Source organism: Globicephala melas, chromosome 15 (assembly GCF_963455315.2).
Source record: "Globicephala melas chromosome 15, mGloMel1.2, whole genome shotgun sequence".
In the NCBI taxonomy this organism is placed as follows: domain Eukaryota; kingdom Metazoa; phylum Chordata; class Mammalia; order Artiodactyla; family Delphinidae; genus Globicephala; species Globicephala melas.
Genome location: NC_083328.1, coordinates 16,120,195 through 16,139,562, shown reverse-complemented (window position 1 = coordinate 16,139,562; position 19,368 = coordinate 16,120,195). Strand labels below are relative to the sequence as shown.

The 19,368-nt window shown below is 53.4% G+C and overlaps 1 protein-coding gene across 5 annotated transcripts; it reads left to right on the top strand.

The window, feature by feature from the left end:
- The first annotated feature begins 572 nt into the window (after positions 1-572).
- SEZ6L2 (seizure related 6 homolog like 2) lies at positions 573-19,248 on the top strand. 5 transcript variants are annotated; one of them, XM_060285364.1, is made up of 18 exons: positions 573-1,165; positions 2,067-2,198; positions 2,874-3,173; positions 3,518-3,657; positions 3,941-4,142; positions 8,513-8,698; positions 9,509-9,677; positions 10,317-10,480; positions 12,203-12,403; positions 12,857-12,995; positions 13,836-14,032; positions 14,152-14,346; positions 16,697-16,888; positions 16,973-17,164; positions 17,647-17,685; positions 17,868-17,985; positions 18,112-18,208; positions 18,680-19,248. In XM_060285364.1, exons 1-18 carry the CDS (start codon positions 1,087-1,089, stop codon positions 18,707-18,709), a joined length of 2,772 nt encoding a protein of 923 aa, XP_060141347.1. In that variant the 5' UTR covers positions 573-1,086; the 3' UTR covers positions 18,710-19,248. The 5 variants fall into 5 exon arrangements, with proteins under 5 accessions (XP_060141347.1, XP_060141348.1, XP_060141351.1 ...); XM_060285365.1 differs by having other exon boundaries at positions 18,087-18,208; XM_060285368.1 differs by lacking the exon at positions 2,067-2,198.
- The last annotated feature ends 120 nt before the right edge of the window (positions 19,249-19,368 follow it).

Sequence of the window (19,368 nt, the reverse complement as noted above, 5' to 3'; positions counted from 1 at the left end):
GGCGGGGCCGAGAAGAGCTGTCCTTTCTGGTGGTGCTGAAAAGGGCTCTCCAGCGGTCTTGCGAGATGAGACCAGGAGAAAAAAATTAAAGTTGAAGCCGCCAGCAGCTGGCTGGGGTCATGTTGTACGTAAGAGGAGGGATCTCCCCTCCCCAGATCCTGGCCTGTCACCCCTTAGACTTCTCACAAACGTAGGAACTTGTCATTCTTCTGGAGGAGGAGGTAGCGCATTCCACATGAGCTTCTCTGAAAGGGTCTGGAAGAGGGCCGGGGGCATATTGGGGGCGCTGAGCAAGCGCAAACCCAGCTATGCTGCCCCTCAACACCCTGGGAAGAGAACATTCAGTTTCCAAATGTGCTGGAATGGTTGGGGGAGGGGTCATAATTACTGCTGGGACCAGAGTTGCCTTCGCTTCCCCTAGGGGCCGTGGGAGTGAGGATTACGACCCTGGCTCATGTGGTCCCTCCTTCTTCCATCTGCACTTCCTCCTCCTCCCTCCCCCCACAGCCCCCAAATAAATCCCAAGCCCCTCCCTTCGCCCGTCCCCAGGATCTGACGTGGGCTCGACACCTTTCTCAGCTCTCCCTCCCGCAGCTCCAGTGCCCGAGCCTCGGCTCTCCAGGTTCTGCAACCCCCTCCTCTCCCCGCCAAGCCCCACTAGAGCACAGTAGGGACCCTCCCTATCCTCGACCCCACCCTAGGTCCCCGGAAGCTGTTTTGCCTCGACCCACTCCCCCAGCTTAGAATCCAGCCAGCCTGGCGGACCCAGGTGCCTGAGCCAGAGGGTAACCCAGGCGACCCAGCTCCTTCGCCCTTCTTGGCCCCACCCGCTGCAGCCGGAGCCGCGCCCCCTCTCCCGCAGACAGGAGAGCAGAGGACAGAGGAGACTGGCCAAGGAGGGGTGGGCTCCAGGAGACCCCCAGCCCAGTTCTGCCCCTCCGTCCCAAAGGCAGAGACATTGTCTCCCTTGCTAACTGCCAGTAGGAAAAAAAAAAAATTAATAGGAAAGATAAAAGAAGACGGAGGAAAGGTGACAGCTAGATTATTTAGGAGAGGCGCAGAGGAGAGAAATTGGTGTGAGTCGCCATGGGGGCTCCCAGGGCCCAGCATCCGCCACCTCCCCAGCTGCTGTTCCTAATTCTGCTGAGCTGTCCCTGGATTCAGGGTAAGGACTTGGGTGCGTGGGGGTGGGCCTCCGGGAAGGCCCCCAGCTGGGTCCTATACCTTCCTTTCTCCGAACATCCTGCGCCTTCTGAGCTCCTGGGGGAGGGGAGGGGCACAGCTGACGGAGAAGGGGCAAGCCAGGGCTTTCCAGCTTGCACCTGGAGCCTCTAATCCCATATATTGAGGAGTTGGGGAAATTAATGAGGGGAGCTTTTAGCAGCGTCTCAGGGGTTAAATCCAGGAAGAAGGGCTGGGGACGTTGTGGCGGGGCGGGGTGGGGGGGATGTCTGCGGAGGCGGCAGAAGCAGGCCGGGTACCAGGGTGGGAGACGGAGGTGCCAGGAGAGATGCCAGGCGCAGCACACACAAATGTTCTTGGACGTATGGACAAAGACAGATGAACAGAGGCAGTGCGCAGAGGCCAGATATTCAATCCCCAACTCTGACCCCCCAGCGAGACTCCAGGGAAGGGGGCAGAGACTGCAGAGAAAGAGAGGGAGGACCACACTGCAGAGACAGAAACCCAGAGAAAAAGCTGGACACTGCAGAAGCAATGGCTGGGAGGTGCTGCCAGACCCTCCGCAGAGGCCCGGGGTTGGGGGGAGAGCATCACTGAGGGGAAAATGAAGGTAGCGCCCTGCCTCTTCTCTGCCCTGCTGGCTCTGTCCGAGGTGCTCACCGAAGGCCCACACAGCCTGGGGGGAAAGGGAGAGAGGAAGGGGTAGGAGTGTGATGGGCAGCTGGGAGCCCCTCCTCCAATCTTGGCTCTCAGCCCAGTCTGGGACCCTCTGAGCTCCTGCTGGCCCAGCTGACTGAGGAGAGAATAAGAGCTCTGGAAAAGATCTTTCTGGAGAAGGAAGGAGTGTGGGGCAGTGGAAGAGCTCGCACAACTTCATCTCCCAGGTCTGCCCCTGAAGGAGGAGGAGGCACTGCCGGAGCCTGGAAATGAGACCCCCACCGTAGCCTCTGAGGCCTTGGCAGAGCTGCTCCATGGAGCCCTGCTGAGGAGAGGCCCAGAAATGGGCTACCTGCCGGGTGAGGCCCCCAGAGTGGCAGGAGCAACATAGAGGCAGAGGGAGGGACATTAATTCAGGGAGATGGGGAGCCAGGCCAGTGAAATTCAGAGAGACAGAGAGAGATGGTTCGAGAGAGTCAAAACTGGACATAGACAGTCAGAGAGCTAGAGAAATTGAGGTAGAATGATCAAGAAACAGCACAGAAAAACAGACAGAGAGAAAGACAGATGGAAACTCAGAGAGCCAGAATCAGAGATAGAGTGGAAAAGAGACACAGAAAGAGAGAGAAATGCAGAGAGTAGTAGACCTAGAATCATAAAATCAGAGAGGGATAAGAATACTAAACATAGACCAAGAGTTCTAGAGAGTGCAAAATAAAAAGAGGAAAGAGAAAGGGGTAACCGGGAGAGAGCGCCAGATCTGAACGGGGAGACAGAGGGAGAAGCTCAAGGAGACTGTCAGAGTGGAAGGGCCTGGACAGAGAGAAGAAAAGAAGGGGCTGGGGGGCAGGCTGTGGAAGCCTTGGGAGGAGGGGGGAAGTTTGGGTGGGGAAGGGAGAGGTGGGGGTCCTGCGCCTCGTGGGGGAGGTCTTTTGGGTTCAGTGGGGAACTCGCAGTGTCTGTTAGCCCTGATCCCCGACCGAGGCCCATCAATGTGCTCCTCCTGTTTCCTGACTTCCCTCGCACTGTCCCAGGATCTGATCCAGACCCCACACTAGCCACCCCTCCAGCCGGCCAGACTCTTGCAGCACCCTCCCTGCCACGGGCCACTGAGCCGGGCACAGGGCCTCTGACAACAGCCGTAACCCCTAAGGAGGGCAGGGGGGCAGGCCCCACCGCGCCGGAGCTGCTGACCCCGCCCCCAGGAACTACGGCTCCGCCCCTTCCCGGTTCCGCCTCCCCAGGCCCGCCCCTCGGGCCTGAGGGAGGAGAGGAGGAGACCACGACCACCATCATCACTACGACAACTGTCACCACGACGGTGACCAGCCCAGGTGAGGCGATTGAAAGGGGATGTGGGAGAAGAGGAAGGTGTGAATGGGGGAGAGGCTGCCGGGAACGTGTGGAAGAAGAAGGGGTCTAGATGGGAGAGGGCCTTCTGCTTAATTATAATAAAGGCTAGCGTTGATACACCCTTACTATGTGCCAGCACTATTCTATGTGTTTTATGTCTTATGACAGTTGAGGAAGGGAGTTCTGGGCACAGATGGGAGAGTGAGCATTGGATAAAGATGGTGAGGGGTGCTGGGGAGAAGACAGATGAGGACCCCCAGGGTTACTTGGCTAGGAGGGCAAGAACACAGAGATTCTCTCAACCCCAGCACTTATATCTCTTTAGTTCTGTGTAATAACAACATCTCCGAAGGTGAAGGGCATGTGGAGTCTCCAGATTTAGGGAGCGCGGCCAGCCGAACCTTGGGGCTCCTGGACTGCACGTACAGCATCCATGTCTACCCTGGCTACGGCATTGAGATCCAGGTAACTGGACTTAAGCATATGATTGTGAAACCTCCTAGCCCTTCCCTCCGGGCCCAGGGGTGTGCACGGGTTGGGCCTAGGAGCCAGAGAACTTGTTTTCTGACTCAGATGGACCTATTTTCTGAGGATCTCACAGACTCTCCTAAAGTTCTACAACTTGGCCAACGTTACCATGGTTCTTGGTCTGCTACATACAGGGAAAAGGAAGGCAAGGGGCGGGGGAGCTTAGGGGGTCACACACCCCGGCTGACTTCCCTGGCGGGTCTGGGTCTGGCTTCTTTAGGTGCAGACGCTGAACCTGTCTCGGGAGGAGGAACTCCTGGTGCTGGCTGGTGGGGGGTCCCCAGGACTGGCCCCCCGACTCCTGGCTAATTCCTCCATGCTGGGAGAAGGACAGGTCCTTCGGAGTCCAACCAACAGGCTGCTCCTGCACTTCCAGAGCCCACGGGTCCCAAGGGGTGGTGGCTTCAGGATCCACTATCAGGGTGAGGAGTTTGGAGTGCTGGTGGGAGGGCAGGGGCCACACTGGGCACAGGGAACATCTTCAGGAGCCTTCTAAGCACAGGGTAATGTTGGGGCCTTTTCCTCCTGACTAGGACCATGGGGGGCAGAATCCTCGGAGGAGACCTATACACACTTATCTCACACACTCACAGACCTGTGCCTGGGTGTGCACACATCCAAGTGACAATTCATCCATTCACTCAGCAAATGTTTATTGAGTGCCCACTTCATACAGGTCCTGTGTTATCCTTGGAAAGAGAATAAACAAGCCAGATGTAAAGGGAACTCAGAATCTAGGTAGGGAGATGGACAAATAATCAGGATAATTATAATTCAGTGAGATAAGGACCCCCATCCCTATGATGGAGGAACCACTGTCAGAGAGAACAACTATCAAAGGGACCTAAATTTCCCCTATAAGGAATATGGGGACACCTCCTTGGAGGAGGTGATGACTAAGCTGACACCTAAGATGAGTTAGCTAGGGGAAGGGTGGGAGGGAGAGAAAGAGGAAGGCAGATGTCTAGATGGATGGAAAAACACATTCCAAGACCCAGAGAGGAGAAAAAAATGTGACCCCCCCTTGAGGAGTTGAGGTAATTCAGCATGGAAGATAGAATTGTCTTAGCTGTGTGACCTGGGGTGAGTTACTTAACCTTTCTGTGCCGCATTGTCTTATCTGAAAAATGGGGATCATAATACTTACTTTGTGGTATTATTAGGAAGATCAAATGAATCAATACACGTCAAGTGCTTAAAATAGTGTCTGGTACACAGTGAGGGCTCGAAAATGTCAATCATTACTATTACAGTAAAGCACAGAAAGTGCTGGGGAAGTAGGCCAAGAGGCTAGACTGGGAGGTAGGTTGTATTTGGATGACAAAAGGCCTTACCAGCTTCAGTGAGGAGTCCTTGGACTACTTTATCCTGCAGGGGAGGAGGAGACACTTTGAAATGTTTTAAGCAAGATAGTGACAGCCTCAGATTTGTGACCTAAAAAGATCCTGCTGACTTCTGGGGGTAGGAAGGAGGGGATGTATCTGCGCATGCTTGCATTTGCAAGCACCCACCCACAGACAGCCTACACACACGTGTACATCCATATTTGCCTGTGTGTATGGAAACCTTCCCACGATGCAATGTACATTCTAGCATACACGTGTACATGAGGCAAGGGGCCCAGCCCAAGGTCCCATTCCAGACACTGCTGCCGTCTCCAAAGTCCCTTCCTTTGCTCAGAAACAGAGAGGGAACTGTGTGTTGGGCCAGCGTCCCCTTCACTTCACCTCATGGCCTTGCTGCCCGCTTGTGAGCTCTGCTGACACCAGATCCCTTGTGACTTTATCCAGGACACAGACAACCCGTATCCCTTCCTCACACACTCTCCAGCCTCTCCTGAGGCCTCTGCTCTAGACTTGCCCCACGAGGTAAGGCATGCACGGTGGAGATGCCCAGCAGCAGACCTACTCCTGGAGAGACCAGTGAGCCGGGGGACATGTAGTTGGTGGTCAAGACCCGGTTGTTGGGGAGCAAGAGCATGCCTTGAAGGCCCAGGGCTGAGGGCTGGGCTTCAGATATTATAGGATGGCTTCCTGCTGGCTCCTTTAAGCAGCCACTTCCCTAGGGCATTGAAAATAGGACTCTTTAGACGAACTGGAACATTTGAGGAAGCAGGGCTATTGCATAAATGGGCCTTCATTACCTGCCTGGGTCTTCCCTGCTCTGCGGCTTCTGCAGGCACCTTTGGGACGGAGGCCCCGTTTAAGCCCTTCCCAATTTGCACTGGCTGGGCCCTCCAGTCCACAGTGGCCTCATTAGCTTCTCTGGAAGGTCAAAGGCTCCATCACCCCTCACCCCAAGTCCAGCAAACTTTCCCATTTACAAAACTCTTTCATCAACTCTTGTTTTGGTTGCTTCTCACAGCAGCCCTGGGGGTGGCCATTGTCAGCTCCATCTCTAAGAGGAAGAAAAAGCCTCAAAGCTTATATGGATTGCTCAGCCACCAGCAAATTCATTGCAGAGTCAGAAGTCAGATCTCCAAGTCCCTGACCCCTGGTCATTTATTAATTGAAGCTGAGGGGCGGGCGATTAACATTTTCTGAGTACTTTCTATGTTCCAGGGGCTTGATTCCAGGTTTCTTTTCTTTAAGGCCAATCCTCAATGACAGGAATTGTTATTGCCATTTACAGATGAAAGGTGAAGTCACCTGCTCAAGGCCATACAGCTAATAAGTTGTGAAAGTAGAACTGGAACTTAGGTCTGCCCATCTCCAAATCCAGTGCTCTTTGCACTGTTCCACATTGCCTCTTGGCGGCATCAACTGATCAGCTAGGCTAGGTTTTTAGGAGACAAAATAAAAAACATTTGATTCAGTCTCACAATGGCAATAGGCAGGTGTCAATGTGATGATAAAATTATGCATGTGGATTGTGTTTAGGCAAAAAGAAAAAAAAAACTAACTCTGTGGGAAAGGGGAGGGGTCAGGAAGGCTTCCTGGAGGAGGTGGTACTTAAGTTACTCCTTGAAAGATGAGAAACAGTGAGAAGAGAGCCTTTCAGGTAGGGGAAATTGTGTGGAAAAATATGGAAGTGGGACTGTAAGGAGTCACAGAACTGTATCGTGTGAGATATATGGGCCGTGGGTGCTGAGAACTGAAGCTGGATGGACTGGGCTGGAACTGGTTGTGGAAGGGGCTTGAATGTCAATCTAAAGCATTCAGACTTGATTCTGTTGGTCTTAGAGAGCCATCACAGAGGCTAAAGTCTATTCAAATCACTGTGCGGTTTTTTGGTTTGTTTTTTGTTTATTTGTTTGTTTTGTCCACTGCTTGGCTTGCAGGATCTTAGTTCCCTGACCAAGGATTGAACCCCTGCCCGGCAGTGAAATCGCCAAGTCCTAACCACTGGACCGCCAGGGAATTCCTAAATCCCTGTATTCTAAAAGGCTGTTTTTTTGTCTATCTTAGTAGACCATGAACTCCTGAAGGCAAGGCCTCAGTCTTTTTCACCTCTGACCCTAGGACCCAGCCAAGGAAATGCTTGTTGAATTTTGAAACAGGGAGAGACCAGGTCTCTTACAGAATCACTCAGGACTGGAGAGTCAGAAAAAGCAAAGGCCCAGGCAAGCTGGACCCTCTGCTAACCAGAGCCTGCCCCTCGTACAAGACCCAGCTTCGATGTACTTCCTCCAGGAAGCCCTTCTTAATGAACTCTGCCTAGTCTTAAACAGACACACAGAGCTCTGTCAGGATCAAGTTCAGAGTCTATCACTGATTACCAAGTCACTTTCTATTTGTTTGTTTTATCTCATATGTTTCCGCAAGAATTTCAGGAGGCTTTCAAAAAAGAATGCAAACAATAAGATTAAATAGAATAAGTAAGAGGGAGTTCCCTGGCAGTCCAGTGGTTAAGACTCCACGCTCTCACTGCCAAGGGCCGGGGTTCGATCCCTGGTTGGGGAATTAAAATCCCATAAACCATGTGGCGCAGCCAAAAAAAAAAAAAAAAATAAGAGAAATATTGGCACCAGATAATGCTTATTAAATTTGAAAAAAACAGAATGTGGATAGACAAGCCATTGTTACTAGGGACAAGACTCAACCTGGTTCTGGGCTTCCTAGCAGCCAGTATGAAAAGAGAGATTACACAGTTCTCATTGCAGGAAAAAAGACAAACCAGTTCCTTAAGGAAAGCAAAGCTTTCCCTAGCACTTCACTTTCACTGGGGGATTCATTTAGGGGACACTGGGTATTAAGGTCTTTAATGACAGAATAGTCTGTTTCTAAAGGAGTTTCTTGTAACTCCTCTGGATGAAAGCTGAGGGTATAATATCACAGTGACACCTCAGTGGAAGAAAGTCTGTGTGTATGGAGGGGAGAAAATGATCTGAGGCACTTAATAACTTGGAGCCTCAATTTCCACCCCTGGAAAGTGGGTCACAGCCTTTCTCTGACTACCTCAAAAGCGCTGCGTGAACTCATTTTGGAAGCTGAACAAGCTCTGCAAATACTATTTGCTATTATTAGAGCTGAATGGGGTTCAGAGTGGTCAATTGATTTGCCTGAATTCACACAGTAAATGGGTGCTAGGGTCCAAAACTTCTTTGAGGCTCAGGTTTCTCATCTGTAAAATGGGGGCCAAAGTGGGTAGATTACAAAGATTAGGGGAGATAAGAGATGTTGACATTACCTCTTCATGAGACAGTGTGTCCACGTAAGGACTCCAGTATGGAGCCAGTTTGTGCCCTGGAGAGTGAGGGGGACCTGGAAAGAGGGGAGGAAATGCTGGGGAACCAGTGAGAGAGGATGGCCTGGGAGAGTGAATCCTCTTTCTCCTGCCCTGCCTGATCCAGCCTACCTCTTGAGCTGCGGCTTCCCTCCCCGGCCAGCCCATGGGGATGTGAGTGTGACAGACCTTCACCCTGGAGGCACTGCCACCTTCCACTGTGATTCGGGCTACCAGCTGCAGGGTGAGGAGACCCTCATCTGCCTCAATGGTACCCGGCCAGCCTGGAGCAGTGAACCCCCCAGCTGCATGGGTGAGTCTCTACCACAATAGGTGTGGTTTTCTGTCCTGGGAGCCCCACTGGAGGGTCCTACCTTGGGGGTCTCTATCTTTGGGAACACCCATCTTGAAGGGGTTTTTACCCTGAAGAGTCCCTATCCTGAGGTCTCCATTTGGAGCTCTTCACCCTGAGGGTCTCAATCCTTGGAGTCTCCATCCTTGGGGGGGGGGGCTCTCCATCTGGGAAAGTACCACCTCGGGGTGGGGGGGGTTCCTTTTTTTTTTTTTTTTTGGCCATGCCACATGGTTTGTGGGAATTTAGGTCCCTGACCAGGGATCAAACCTGTGCCCCCTGCAGTGGAAGTGCAGAGTCCTAACCAATAGACCACAGGGAATTCCTGGAGGGTTCCCATTTGGGGAGTCACCATTCTGGGGGTCCCTGCTTTTGGAGACTCCTCATCCTAGAGGAAACCATTCTTGGGGTCTATATCTGGGGGTGTCTATCCTGGAGAGTCTTCATCCTGAGATCCTATCCTGAGTATTTTCCATCTGAGAGCTTCAGTTTGGGGGACTTCCCCATAACTCCCCACCCCAGGGTGTCCACATCTGGGGAGTCTTCATTTTGATGGAATCTCCATCCTGCGGGGGGGGGGTTGTCCATCCTAGGGTTTTTCTATTCCAAGGCTGGTTCCTCATCTGGTAGTGGCCTGAAAAAAGTCCTGGGGTGAGCCTGTAGGGCAGAGGTCATCCCAAGGCCAGGTCCCAGGCAAAGGTGTGGGTGCAATAGCTCTGCAGATGGGAAAAGGACAAGTCACCTTAACCTGCCCCCCCGCACCGTCCACAGCATCCTGTGGTGGCACCATCCACAACGCTACACTTGGCCGCATCGTGTCCCCTGAGCCTGGGGGAGCTGCAGGGCCCAACCTCACCTGCCGTTGGGTCATCGAAGCAGCTGAGGGACGCCGGCTGCACCTACACTTTGAGAGAGTCTCCCTGGATGAGGACAACGACCGGTGAGGGTCTGGGCCTTGCGTCAGAGGTCCTCACTTCAAGGAAATAGGGAGGCTGCAATAGACAGTCAGACAGACGCGGGGGCAATCCCAGTTGGGATCTATGTCAAATGCGGGTTAGTCCTTCCCCTTTCTTAGGCAGTATAGCTGTGCAAACTGAGACAAATCACTTAACCTCTCTGTGCTTCAGTTTTCTCATCTGTAGAATGGAGATAATAGTACCACCCTCTTAAGGTTTCTGTGAGGACAAATGCATTAAGATTTGTAAAGTGCTTGGAATGGTGCCTAGCACACAGTAAGCACTATAAATGAGTTTGCCAACGTCATCTTCATTATTCTCACTCTTTATCTAGCAAACTAGTATCCCAGCTCTGACATTAGTTGCTATGTGTAGCTGGACAGGTTACTTACTCTTTCTGTGCCTCAATTTTCTCATCTATAAAATGAGGGATAATAATAGTATCTAACTCAAGGGTTCTTGTGAGAATTAAGTGAGATAAAATGTGTAAAAGCTTAGAAGAGTACATGGCATATAGTTAATGTTTGAAAATTATAGCTATGAAATTAAGTTAGGAGAGCAGGCAAGAGGTGAGGCAGCTTCTGAGGGGAAGCTGAGCTCCTGGCCACCTCTGTCCATCCCAGGCTGATGGTGCGCTCAGGGGGCAGTCCCCTATCCCCGGTGATCTATGACTCGGACATGGATGATGTCCCAGAGCGGGGTCTCATCAGTGATGCTCAGTCCCTCTATGTGGAGCTGCTTTCAGAGACACCTGCCAATCCCCTGCTGCTAAGCCTCCGATTTGAAGGTAACTGCCCTTCCCCTGAGGCCCCACCTGCCGCACCTTCCCCTCTTCCTACGCCCAGGCATGGTCACAAGCACATAATCCATCTCTGCTTATCTCCACGTTTGGATTCCTGAAAACTGACTTGTCTCCCCATCCCAAATCGACAAGGACACATTCTAATTCCCTGAGGTGGTCTTTTCTACTTAAGCTTCAAGTGTGGCTGGATCCAGGTACACAGCCAAGAGACCAGTTACTTAAATCTCTCCATTCTTTCCTCTCAGTTGGCTTCATTCTCAGGCAGACTCTCCGTCTGTTGTGTACCTAGCAGTTACAGATTTACATACCAACAACTTTAGCAACCCCATCAGAGAGAAAGCGTACCACTTTCCTAAGAGCTTTAACAAAAATGCCAGGAAAGGCCTTCATTGCCCTGGCTTAGGTCATCTATCTATGCCTGAGCCAATCACTGTAGCTAGGGGCAGGTGGTGTTATGATTGGCAGATCCACATCACATGGCCATCCCTGGTTGGCTCCAGCTGAATCTCATGGACTGGAAGTGGGGAGGACGTGTGACCCAAAATGAAAATAGGAGTGCTGTTAACAGACAAAGGGGACTGGATGCTGGATAGGTAGGAAGGAAGGAAGTCAGTGATCATGGGAGGAGGCATTTGAACTGGGACTTACAGGATAGAGAGAATTTTAAAAGAGGAAGATTGGGAATGAGCATCTCAGGTGAAAGGAACAGTGTGAGCAACAGTAAAGAGGTAGAGAAAAGCCTGTATGTTTGGGAAACAGAGTTTCACTGTGGCTGGAGCAGAGGATTTGTGTAAACAGTAGCAGGAAAGAGACAAAGAAAGTAAAATGCTCAGAGATGGGAGGGGCTAGTTTCTGGTATGAATCAAGGGAGAAAGGGAATTGGCACTTGGCCCTGATGGATGCATAGGATTTGGACATGACACCTTATCAGGTTAAGTAATGGTGAAACAGAACAGTGGATCTGAAAAATAAATTGCATTTTAGATTCTGAGAGTGCAAAGAGAATTTCTAGGTTTGAGGCCTGTCTCCATGGTTGTGGGCCACTGCTGCTCCATGGGCTTCAGACTCTTTCTGTATCATAGGCACCTGAGCCTTACCTGAGTCTAAGATATGATCAGATGGGCAAAAACTAAAACACTCTACAAATGTTAATTTTTTTGCTGACTTAGACCAAAGTTAAAACTGAGTAGCTTTTGTGTTTGACTCACTTTTGGATTCTAGCCACAGTATGGATAATCAGGGTTGATCAGAAACCAACGGTTATTTTTGAGGAGCGAACACACCTACATGAGCCAGGTCTCCAAAGGCACCGTTTTCCCCCACTCCATTGCAGCTTCCAGAGCCAAGTGTCTCTGGCTGGGAATCAAGGAATCTGGGCTTGAGGTCTGGTTCTGCCACTGCCCTACTGTGTGACATGGAGCACATGGCTTTTTGTCTGTGGACCTAGTGTCCTCATCTGTAGAATAGTGGCTGGGACTTGACTGACCTTGGGGTTTCTGTCCAGAGGCCGGGAAGCTAACATAAATATGTGAATGAGGAATGTTGGGGTTTGGGGGAAACTGGAAAGTGAAAGCTAAGCCCAAAGCCTTTCCATTTTAAATAGCCCACTGGGGGGCCAAACCACACTGGAATTCAGCCTGGTTCCCCACTCTGAGATCCCTGGAGGCCCGTCCTAATGCTTAATTCCTGTGACTGACTCCTCTCTAGCCTTTGAGGAAGATCGCTGCTTTGCCCCCTTCCTGGCACATGGCAATGTCACCACCACGGACCCTGAATACCGCCCAGGGGCACTGGCCACCTTCTCGTGCCTCCCAGGATATGCCCTGGAGCCCCCTGGCCCCCCCAATGCCATCGAATGTGTGGATCCCACAGAACCCCACTGGAATGACACAGAGCCAGCCTGCAAGGGTGAGCCTGCCGCCTTCCCCGCCTCCCCAGAACATCCTTCAGTTCACAGACTACCCCCTGAGCTGGGGATCCTAGGAAGGCCGTTCAGGAAGGAGAACCTAGTAAACTCAGGATCAATCTCTGTCCCTTTCAGAGGCTTAGTTTTCTTAGCTGAGTAGTTGATGGGCTTGTTACAGAGTTCAGGGGTCATAACCCAAATATCTTCAAGAGCTAGATTGGGCTAAGTCATGGATTGGGTGGTAATGCATAGGCTGGAGACTGGGCGGGGTTAGTTAAGAGTGGGGCGGGGGATTGGACCCAACAGGACTAGACGTGGCAAGAATCAGGTGGGTAATAGATAATAGGAAACCGGGGAGGCAGTCTGGTGCACACAGTTGGGAGTGGTGAGGATCGTAGCGAAACAGCGACTGCATGCCCACCTGGGTCCTGAATCTGACACCCTTTCTATCCTAGCCATGTGTGGAGGGGAGCTGTCAGAGCCAGCTGGTGTGGTCCTCTCTCCGGATTGGCCCCAGAGCTATAGCCCCGGCCAAGATTGCGTGTGGGGCCTGCATGTCCAGGAAGAGAAGCGCATCTTGCTTCAAGTTGAGATGTACGTCTGGGTACTGCAGAGGGTGCAGTGGGTGTGGGCTCAGCCACGTGTGGTATGACAATGCACTGGCCTGCGTCATGAGCCTGGCTGGCTCGAGTGTCTGCACGAGATTCAGTGAATATACGTTCGGATGAAAGAAGTGGCTAAGGATTCAGGATAGGGGTGTGGGACATCAGGTAGACCCAGGTACAAATCACTTATTGGTCAGGCAACCTTGGACAAGTAAATGGGGTAATGCAGCCTTCCTCGGGGACTATTGTGAAAAAGGGGCTCTGGCCTGAAGTCTCACTCTTTGGCTGTTTCCGAGGCCCCCCTGGAGTGATTTCCAGGGACCCAGGCCCGAGCTGTTGCATCAGCAGCAGCACACAAGGTGGGCGTGGCTGTGGGGGAGATTCAGTGAGCTACTTTGGTGTGAGGTGGTCATGTGCCTGGACAGAACCAGAAGTGGGCGTGGCTCAAAAAGCATGTACTCGGTTGGGGCCTAGAGTTGGGCTGAGTGGTAATGAGCATGGTCTGTGATTGGTCAGAGCTGGAGTTGAGCCTGGCTGTGCGTCACCTGGTGATGGAGGAGGGACTGGGAAGTGCGAGGCGTCAACAATGATCAGGGTTGGGGATTGGGAAGCAGGAGCCGGGAGGAGCCACAGACCGAATGGAACGTGGAGCGACTAGCGTGGAGGAGAAGCCCATAACTGATCCAAACTGAGGCCTGGGATAGGAGAATGTAGGGCGGGACTGGAGAGTAGGTAAGGTTGCTAATGAGCTGAGTTAGTGATTGGGCAGAACCAGATGGGAGGGGGCCGATCGTAACCCAGCCCCCATGTCTGGTCCCACTCCCTCCAGCTTGAATGTGCGCGAAGGGGATATGCTGACACTGTTCGATGGGGACGGTCCCAGTGCCCGAGTCCTGGCCCAGCTGCGAGGGCCTCAACCGCGCCGCCGCCTCCTCTCCTCTGGGCCCGACCTCACGCTGCAGTTCCAGGCACCGCCCGGACCTCCAAACCCGGGCCTGGGCCAGGGTTTCGTGTTGCACTTCAAAGGTACCGAGGCCTAGGGTCCCGAGATGGGAAGGGGTCCCGCAGGTCAGAGAGGCCCCCGAGGCTGGAAGGGCGCCCTGGGTCGCAGGACAGCCTCCAAACTCGCCGTCTCTCCCCTGCAGAGGTCCCGAGGAACGACACGTGCCCCGAGCTGCCGCCCCCGGAATGGGGCTGGAGGACGGCTTCCCACGGGGACCTGATCCGGGGCACTGTGCTTACTTATCAGTGCGAGCCTGGCTATGAGCTGCTTGGGTCGGACATTCTCACCTGCCAGTGGGACCTGTCCTGGAGCGCAGCGCCGCCCGCCTGCCGAAAGAGTGAGCCCGGGCCCCGCCCTAATCCTCTCGTGGCTCCGCCCCTGCCCACCTGGGTTTCACGGCTCTGCTTGGGCTCCGCCCACCCCCTATGCGCCTCGCCTCCGTATCTTCTTGTTCCCGCCCCTGTTCTGTCTGGACCCATCCCTTCGCTCGAGGTCCTGCCTAGATCTTCCTCAGGCCCCAACCATTTGTCCAGTGGGTTCCACTCCTCTGTTCCTCGGTGTTCCGAAACTGTACCCTCTGGTCCCCACTCTCATCTTCCCAGGGCTGCATCCCTCTCTCTTGCACTGTTCTGGGTCCTGAACCTGGTTCTTCTGGGTTCCTCCCCCATCGTCTCCTGGCCCTGCCTCTGCCCAGTCTGAGTCCCGCCCCCCTGCCCCCCTGCACCCCTGCCCCCCGCCTGCCCCGTCATCTCTTTTCTTGTTCTAGGCCTTGCTCCAGTCTCTCAGTCCCCAACCCTTGACATTACGAGGAGTCACTTTGCAGGGGCCTAGGCTTGTCAGAGAGCTCGGTTTATTTTATTTTATTTACTTTTATTTTTTTAATAAATTTATTTATTCATTCATTTATTTATTTATTTTTTGCTGAGTTGGGTCTTTGTTGCTGCACGAGGGCTTTCTCTAGTTGCGGCGAGCGAGGGATACTCTTCGTTATCCTGCAGTGCGCAGTCTTCTCATTGCGGTGGCTTCTCTTGATGCGGAGCATGGGCTCTAGGCGTGTGGGCTTCCGTAGTTGTGGCTCGTGGGCTCTAGAGCACAGGCTCAGTAGTTGTGGCGCACGGGCTTAGTTGCTCTGCGGCATGTGAGATCTTCCCGGACCAGGGCTCGAACCCGTGTCCCCTGCATTGGCAGGCAGATTCTTAACCACTGCACCACCAGGGAAGCCCGTCGGTTTATTTTAATTCCGTTATTAAAGTCCCATGATGTGTTGTGGCTGGAGTTATGCGGAGGTGTTGGGGACTCTCCCTACCCTGACAGAGCTCACAGTCTGGGACAGGGACAGATACTTAACTCAGGATATTAGAGTGGTAACCGCTGGGTGACTTCAGGCAAGGTACTTAACATCTCTGAGGCTTTGGCTTCTTCCTCAGTGAAGTAGGAATAGAGGATTGTGAAAAGCAAATGAAAAGCTTTTCACGTTAGTGCCTGGTGCAGGTAAACAGTGAGTAAGTAGTAGTTGCTATAAGTATGAAGAAGGGCTGTAGGAAGAGGGGTGGGTTAATTGTCCCAGGGATAGGGCAGGAGATTTCACAGAGGAGGTGACATTCAAAGGAGCTGGGAGAATTTATCTTTTAGAAGAGCAGAAAGGGGTGGCATCTTGTCACTTCCTCCAAATTTCTGGAAGCCTGTCATCAGGATATAGGATTGTAGGTCTTTCACCTGGCCCCTAGGAGCAACGGTGGGACCAATGAGGATAAGTTTCAGGAAGCCAGATTTGGACTGGACACAAGGAATACTTTCTAGTTGACACAGCTCCCCATCCCTGGAAGGAGTCACAGGATGTCCAATCTGGAACCCAGACCACACGGGGCGGGGACAAGAAGGGATGGAAGCGGGGCCCAGAGGGGATAGGGCGTGGCCCAGCTGCCCAAGACTCAGTAGGGGCCCTGCCCAAGGCAGCACATGGAGGCTTCAGCTGAGCTGAGCCCTAAGTCTCTGAATCTCAGCCCAGTGCTCCCTGGCTGTGACCCTGAACAGTTCCAGCTTTGCCACTCCCTGGCTGAGTGACCATAGACCAGTCATTTGACTGCCCTGAGCCCTGAGCCCCAAGGGAGGTGATAGTGACGCTGACCTCTCTGAGATCATCAGGGTATATGATATCATGTTTGTAAAACATTTTAGCGAGGTGCCTTGCTCAGGTCTATATATAAGAAATGGCTTTGATTGGGATTCTTCCACAGCAAGGTTGTAAACAAATGCCCGCAGAGGCCAGGCAGGCAATACAAGTGAGCAGAAGGGGCTGGGGATGACGGGAATGAGGCGAGCAGGAGGTCTGGGCCCCTCTGAAGAGGGCAGCTGCTCTGCTGCTGATGATTTGCCATGCAGGGCTGACACGGTTGGGATTTAGCTGGTTTGCTCTGGTTGAGTGGTTCAATATTTCAAATTTCACCCTAGGATGGGGGCCCAGGTTGCCCCAAACTTTCTGTTTTCTGGAAGAAACCTGCTATGTAAAATGCATCGAATTTTAAGTTTTCCAACTCCTGCTCTGTTCATTCTGAGGAAGGAGTGGGAGGTGTGTGCGGAGTGTTGCCCAGAGGAGATGGCCCACGACTCAGGCGTCTCCCAGCTCTAAGCTTCTGGCAGATCTCTTAAGGGCCTGGCTCCCCCTGACTTTGCCCTCCTGCCAACAGTCATGACTTGTGCCGATCCTGGTGAGATCACCAACGGGCACCGCACCACCTCAGATGCTGGCTTTCCTGTTGGCTCCCACGTCCAGTACCGCTGTCTGCCGGGGTACAGCCTGGAGGGGGCGGCCGTGCTCACCTGCTACAGCCGGGACACGGGCACGCCCAAGTGGAGTGACCGGGTCCCCAAGTGCGCCTGTGAGTCTGGGGACACCCTAGGATGGGTGGCTGGGTGGCCTGCTCAATGGTGCAGCTGGCCCATGACTGACCTCTTCCCTGCAGTGAAGTACGAGCCGTGCCTGAACCCCGGGGTGCCAGAGAACGGCTATCAGACGTTGTACAAGCATCACTACCAGGCGGGCGAGTCTCTGCGCTTCTTCTGCTATGAGGGCTTTGAGCTCATTGGCGAGGTCACCATCACCTGTGTGCCCGGCCACCCCTCACAGTGGACCAGCCAGCCCCCACTCTGCAAAGGTGCCTGGGCAGGCAGGGCAGGAGGGGGCACAGCAGTGTCCAGGATGTGACAGGGCTGGGAAAGTCAGGTAGCAAATTCGAGACCCTGCCGAGCTCCCCATCCACTTTCTATGGGCTCTCATCATCAGAGGTATAGCCAAAAGCCCTGGAGAAGTTCAAGGTCATGGAATTATCCTAAGGGAAGTAGTAGAGGGGGCTTTGGTTTGGCAGTCCCTTGCCCTCCGAATAGGTCTCAGTTTCCGTATTTTTGACAAATCCTACAGACCTGGTTGGTTTAGACTGCCCAGGGGTCTGGAGGAGGAGGACCGAGGCCCTGCTCTGACTGTTCCTCCCCTGTCCCCAAGGGAAGGATCGAGTTTAGGTTGAGCAGAGGGCAGAGAATCCAGGCTGTCCAGCCCGGCCCCACTGGGCTCCCGGCCCTCTACCCAGCCTCCTTCCCTCCCTGGCTCAGACCCCGTCCCCTCCTCCTCCTCTCCCTGCAGTGGCCTATGAGGAGCTCCTGGACAACCGAAAACTGGAAGGTCAGTGAGGGCACAGGTGGAGACCCAGGCCTGGCCAAGTTGGGAGGGCAAGGCAGAGGCCGGGGGCAGGAGGCCAGGCCCCCGGTGGGGTGAGGCCCAGGGTTCAGGGCCCAGGGCAGGAGGCTGGGAGAGTCCAGGGCTGGGCCCAGCCCCAGATCACTGGCCTCTCCTCCTCCTTCCAGTGAGCCAGACCACCGACCCGTCACGGCAGCTAGAGGGTGGGAACCTCGCCTTGGCCATTCTGCTGCCCCTAGGCTTGGTCATCGTCCTCGGCAGTGGCGTTTACATATACTACACCAAGTAAGTACATAGCTCAGGGAGCTGCTGGCCAGGGCAGACGTCCTGCCTGCCTGGCACAGAAGCCCGGGTGAGGGGGGGTTGGGGGCTCACTTCTCGATAAGCTCCTCTATCTCCTTCCTTTCCCAGGCTACAGGGAAAATCCCTCTTCGGCTTCTCAGGCTCCCATTCCTACAGCCCCATCACGGTGGAGTCAGACTTCAGCAATCCACTGTATGAAGCTGGGGTGAGCCCTTCCCCTACCTCTGGAGTGCCACATCCCTCAGCTCCCCTGGGACTCCATAACCTTCTCTCAAGGTCTTTGTAACATCTGTCTTGGGAATTGCAAACTCAGTTGCCTACAAAGGCCACGTCAATGAACAAAGCCAAGTCAGGTGGGCCAATCGGAAGTGGTAAGGACTGTGACCAACTGGAAAGCTTGTACCCCATCCAGTCCATGGAGGAAACCTAGGCCCAACTGCCAGACCTTCCAACTGTTCAAGACAATCCAGAAATTTAGATTTTTATGTGACTTTAAGATACTGTAGGATGAACCAAATACACCCATTGGCCAGATTCAGCCCCATTCCCACACCATGGTCCCCAAACTCCCAGTGATCTATGTTATTTTAAAAACACGGAGTCTTTCCCCTTCCTTGTGGATGCCTCCTCCACCTCCATCCCATTCTAGTGACTGATGCCATCTCTCTGTTTCCAGGATACACGAGAGTATGAAGTTTCCATCTGAACACCAAGACTAAGGCTGCAGGACCCAGGACGCCCCTCCTCTCCTCATTCTGGGCAGGAAGGAGTACAGGACCTGGCCTCTGGCTCCCTTCCTCCCTGCTGTGTAAATAATCTCCTGGTCCCACGAGGGGGCTTTGATGGCCCTGGGGACCCTACAGTAAATAAACCAGCATCCTGTGCCCAAAGCCTCCTCTTCTCAGTTGCCAAACAAGGGGCCTGCCCCCCACTCACTCTACCCCCTTTTGGACCCTAGGAGGGGAACTCAGCCCCTGATGCAACTCCTGGGGCCCCTCCAGCCCAGGGCATCCCACAAGGACTACCCAAGAGCTCTGCTATTCCCTTGGTCATGAAGGCTCTGCCCTTCCCAGATGCTCTGTCCCCGGGCCTAACCTCTGACCCTTGGAGGGTCAGAAGAAGAGGGATGAAGGGGAGAGCTGGGACAAGGCCCCTACCCCCTTCCTGCCATGTCCCCTACCCACAGTCTCCCCACCTTTGCTTCTGGATTTTTGTTTTTGAGCAATAAACAGAAAATCGCCATTTGTAACTGGGCTGGTGGGGTGTGGGAAGGTGGGTCACAGAGCACTGGAGATGGTGATGGTGGCCTCTCTGGAAAGAGGGCTGGGGATAGGGGAACACCTGGGAAAAAAGATGGAAATTTAA

Excerpts from the sequence above, each read along its gene's own strand:
- SEZ6L2 (XM_060285364.1), top strand. The coding sequence starts at position 1,087 with ATGGGGGCTCCCAGGGCCCAGCATCCGCCACCTCCCCAGCTGCTGTTC. Across the intron at positions 9,678-10,316 it reads CTGGATGAGGACAACGACCG|GCTGATGGTGCGCTCAGGGG; the intron begins GTGAGGGTCTGG and ends TGTCCATCCCAG. Across the intron at positions 10,481-12,202 it reads GCTAAGCCTCCGATTTGAAG|CCTTTGAGGAAGATCGCTGC; the intron begins GTAACTGCCCTT and ends ACTCCTCTCTAG.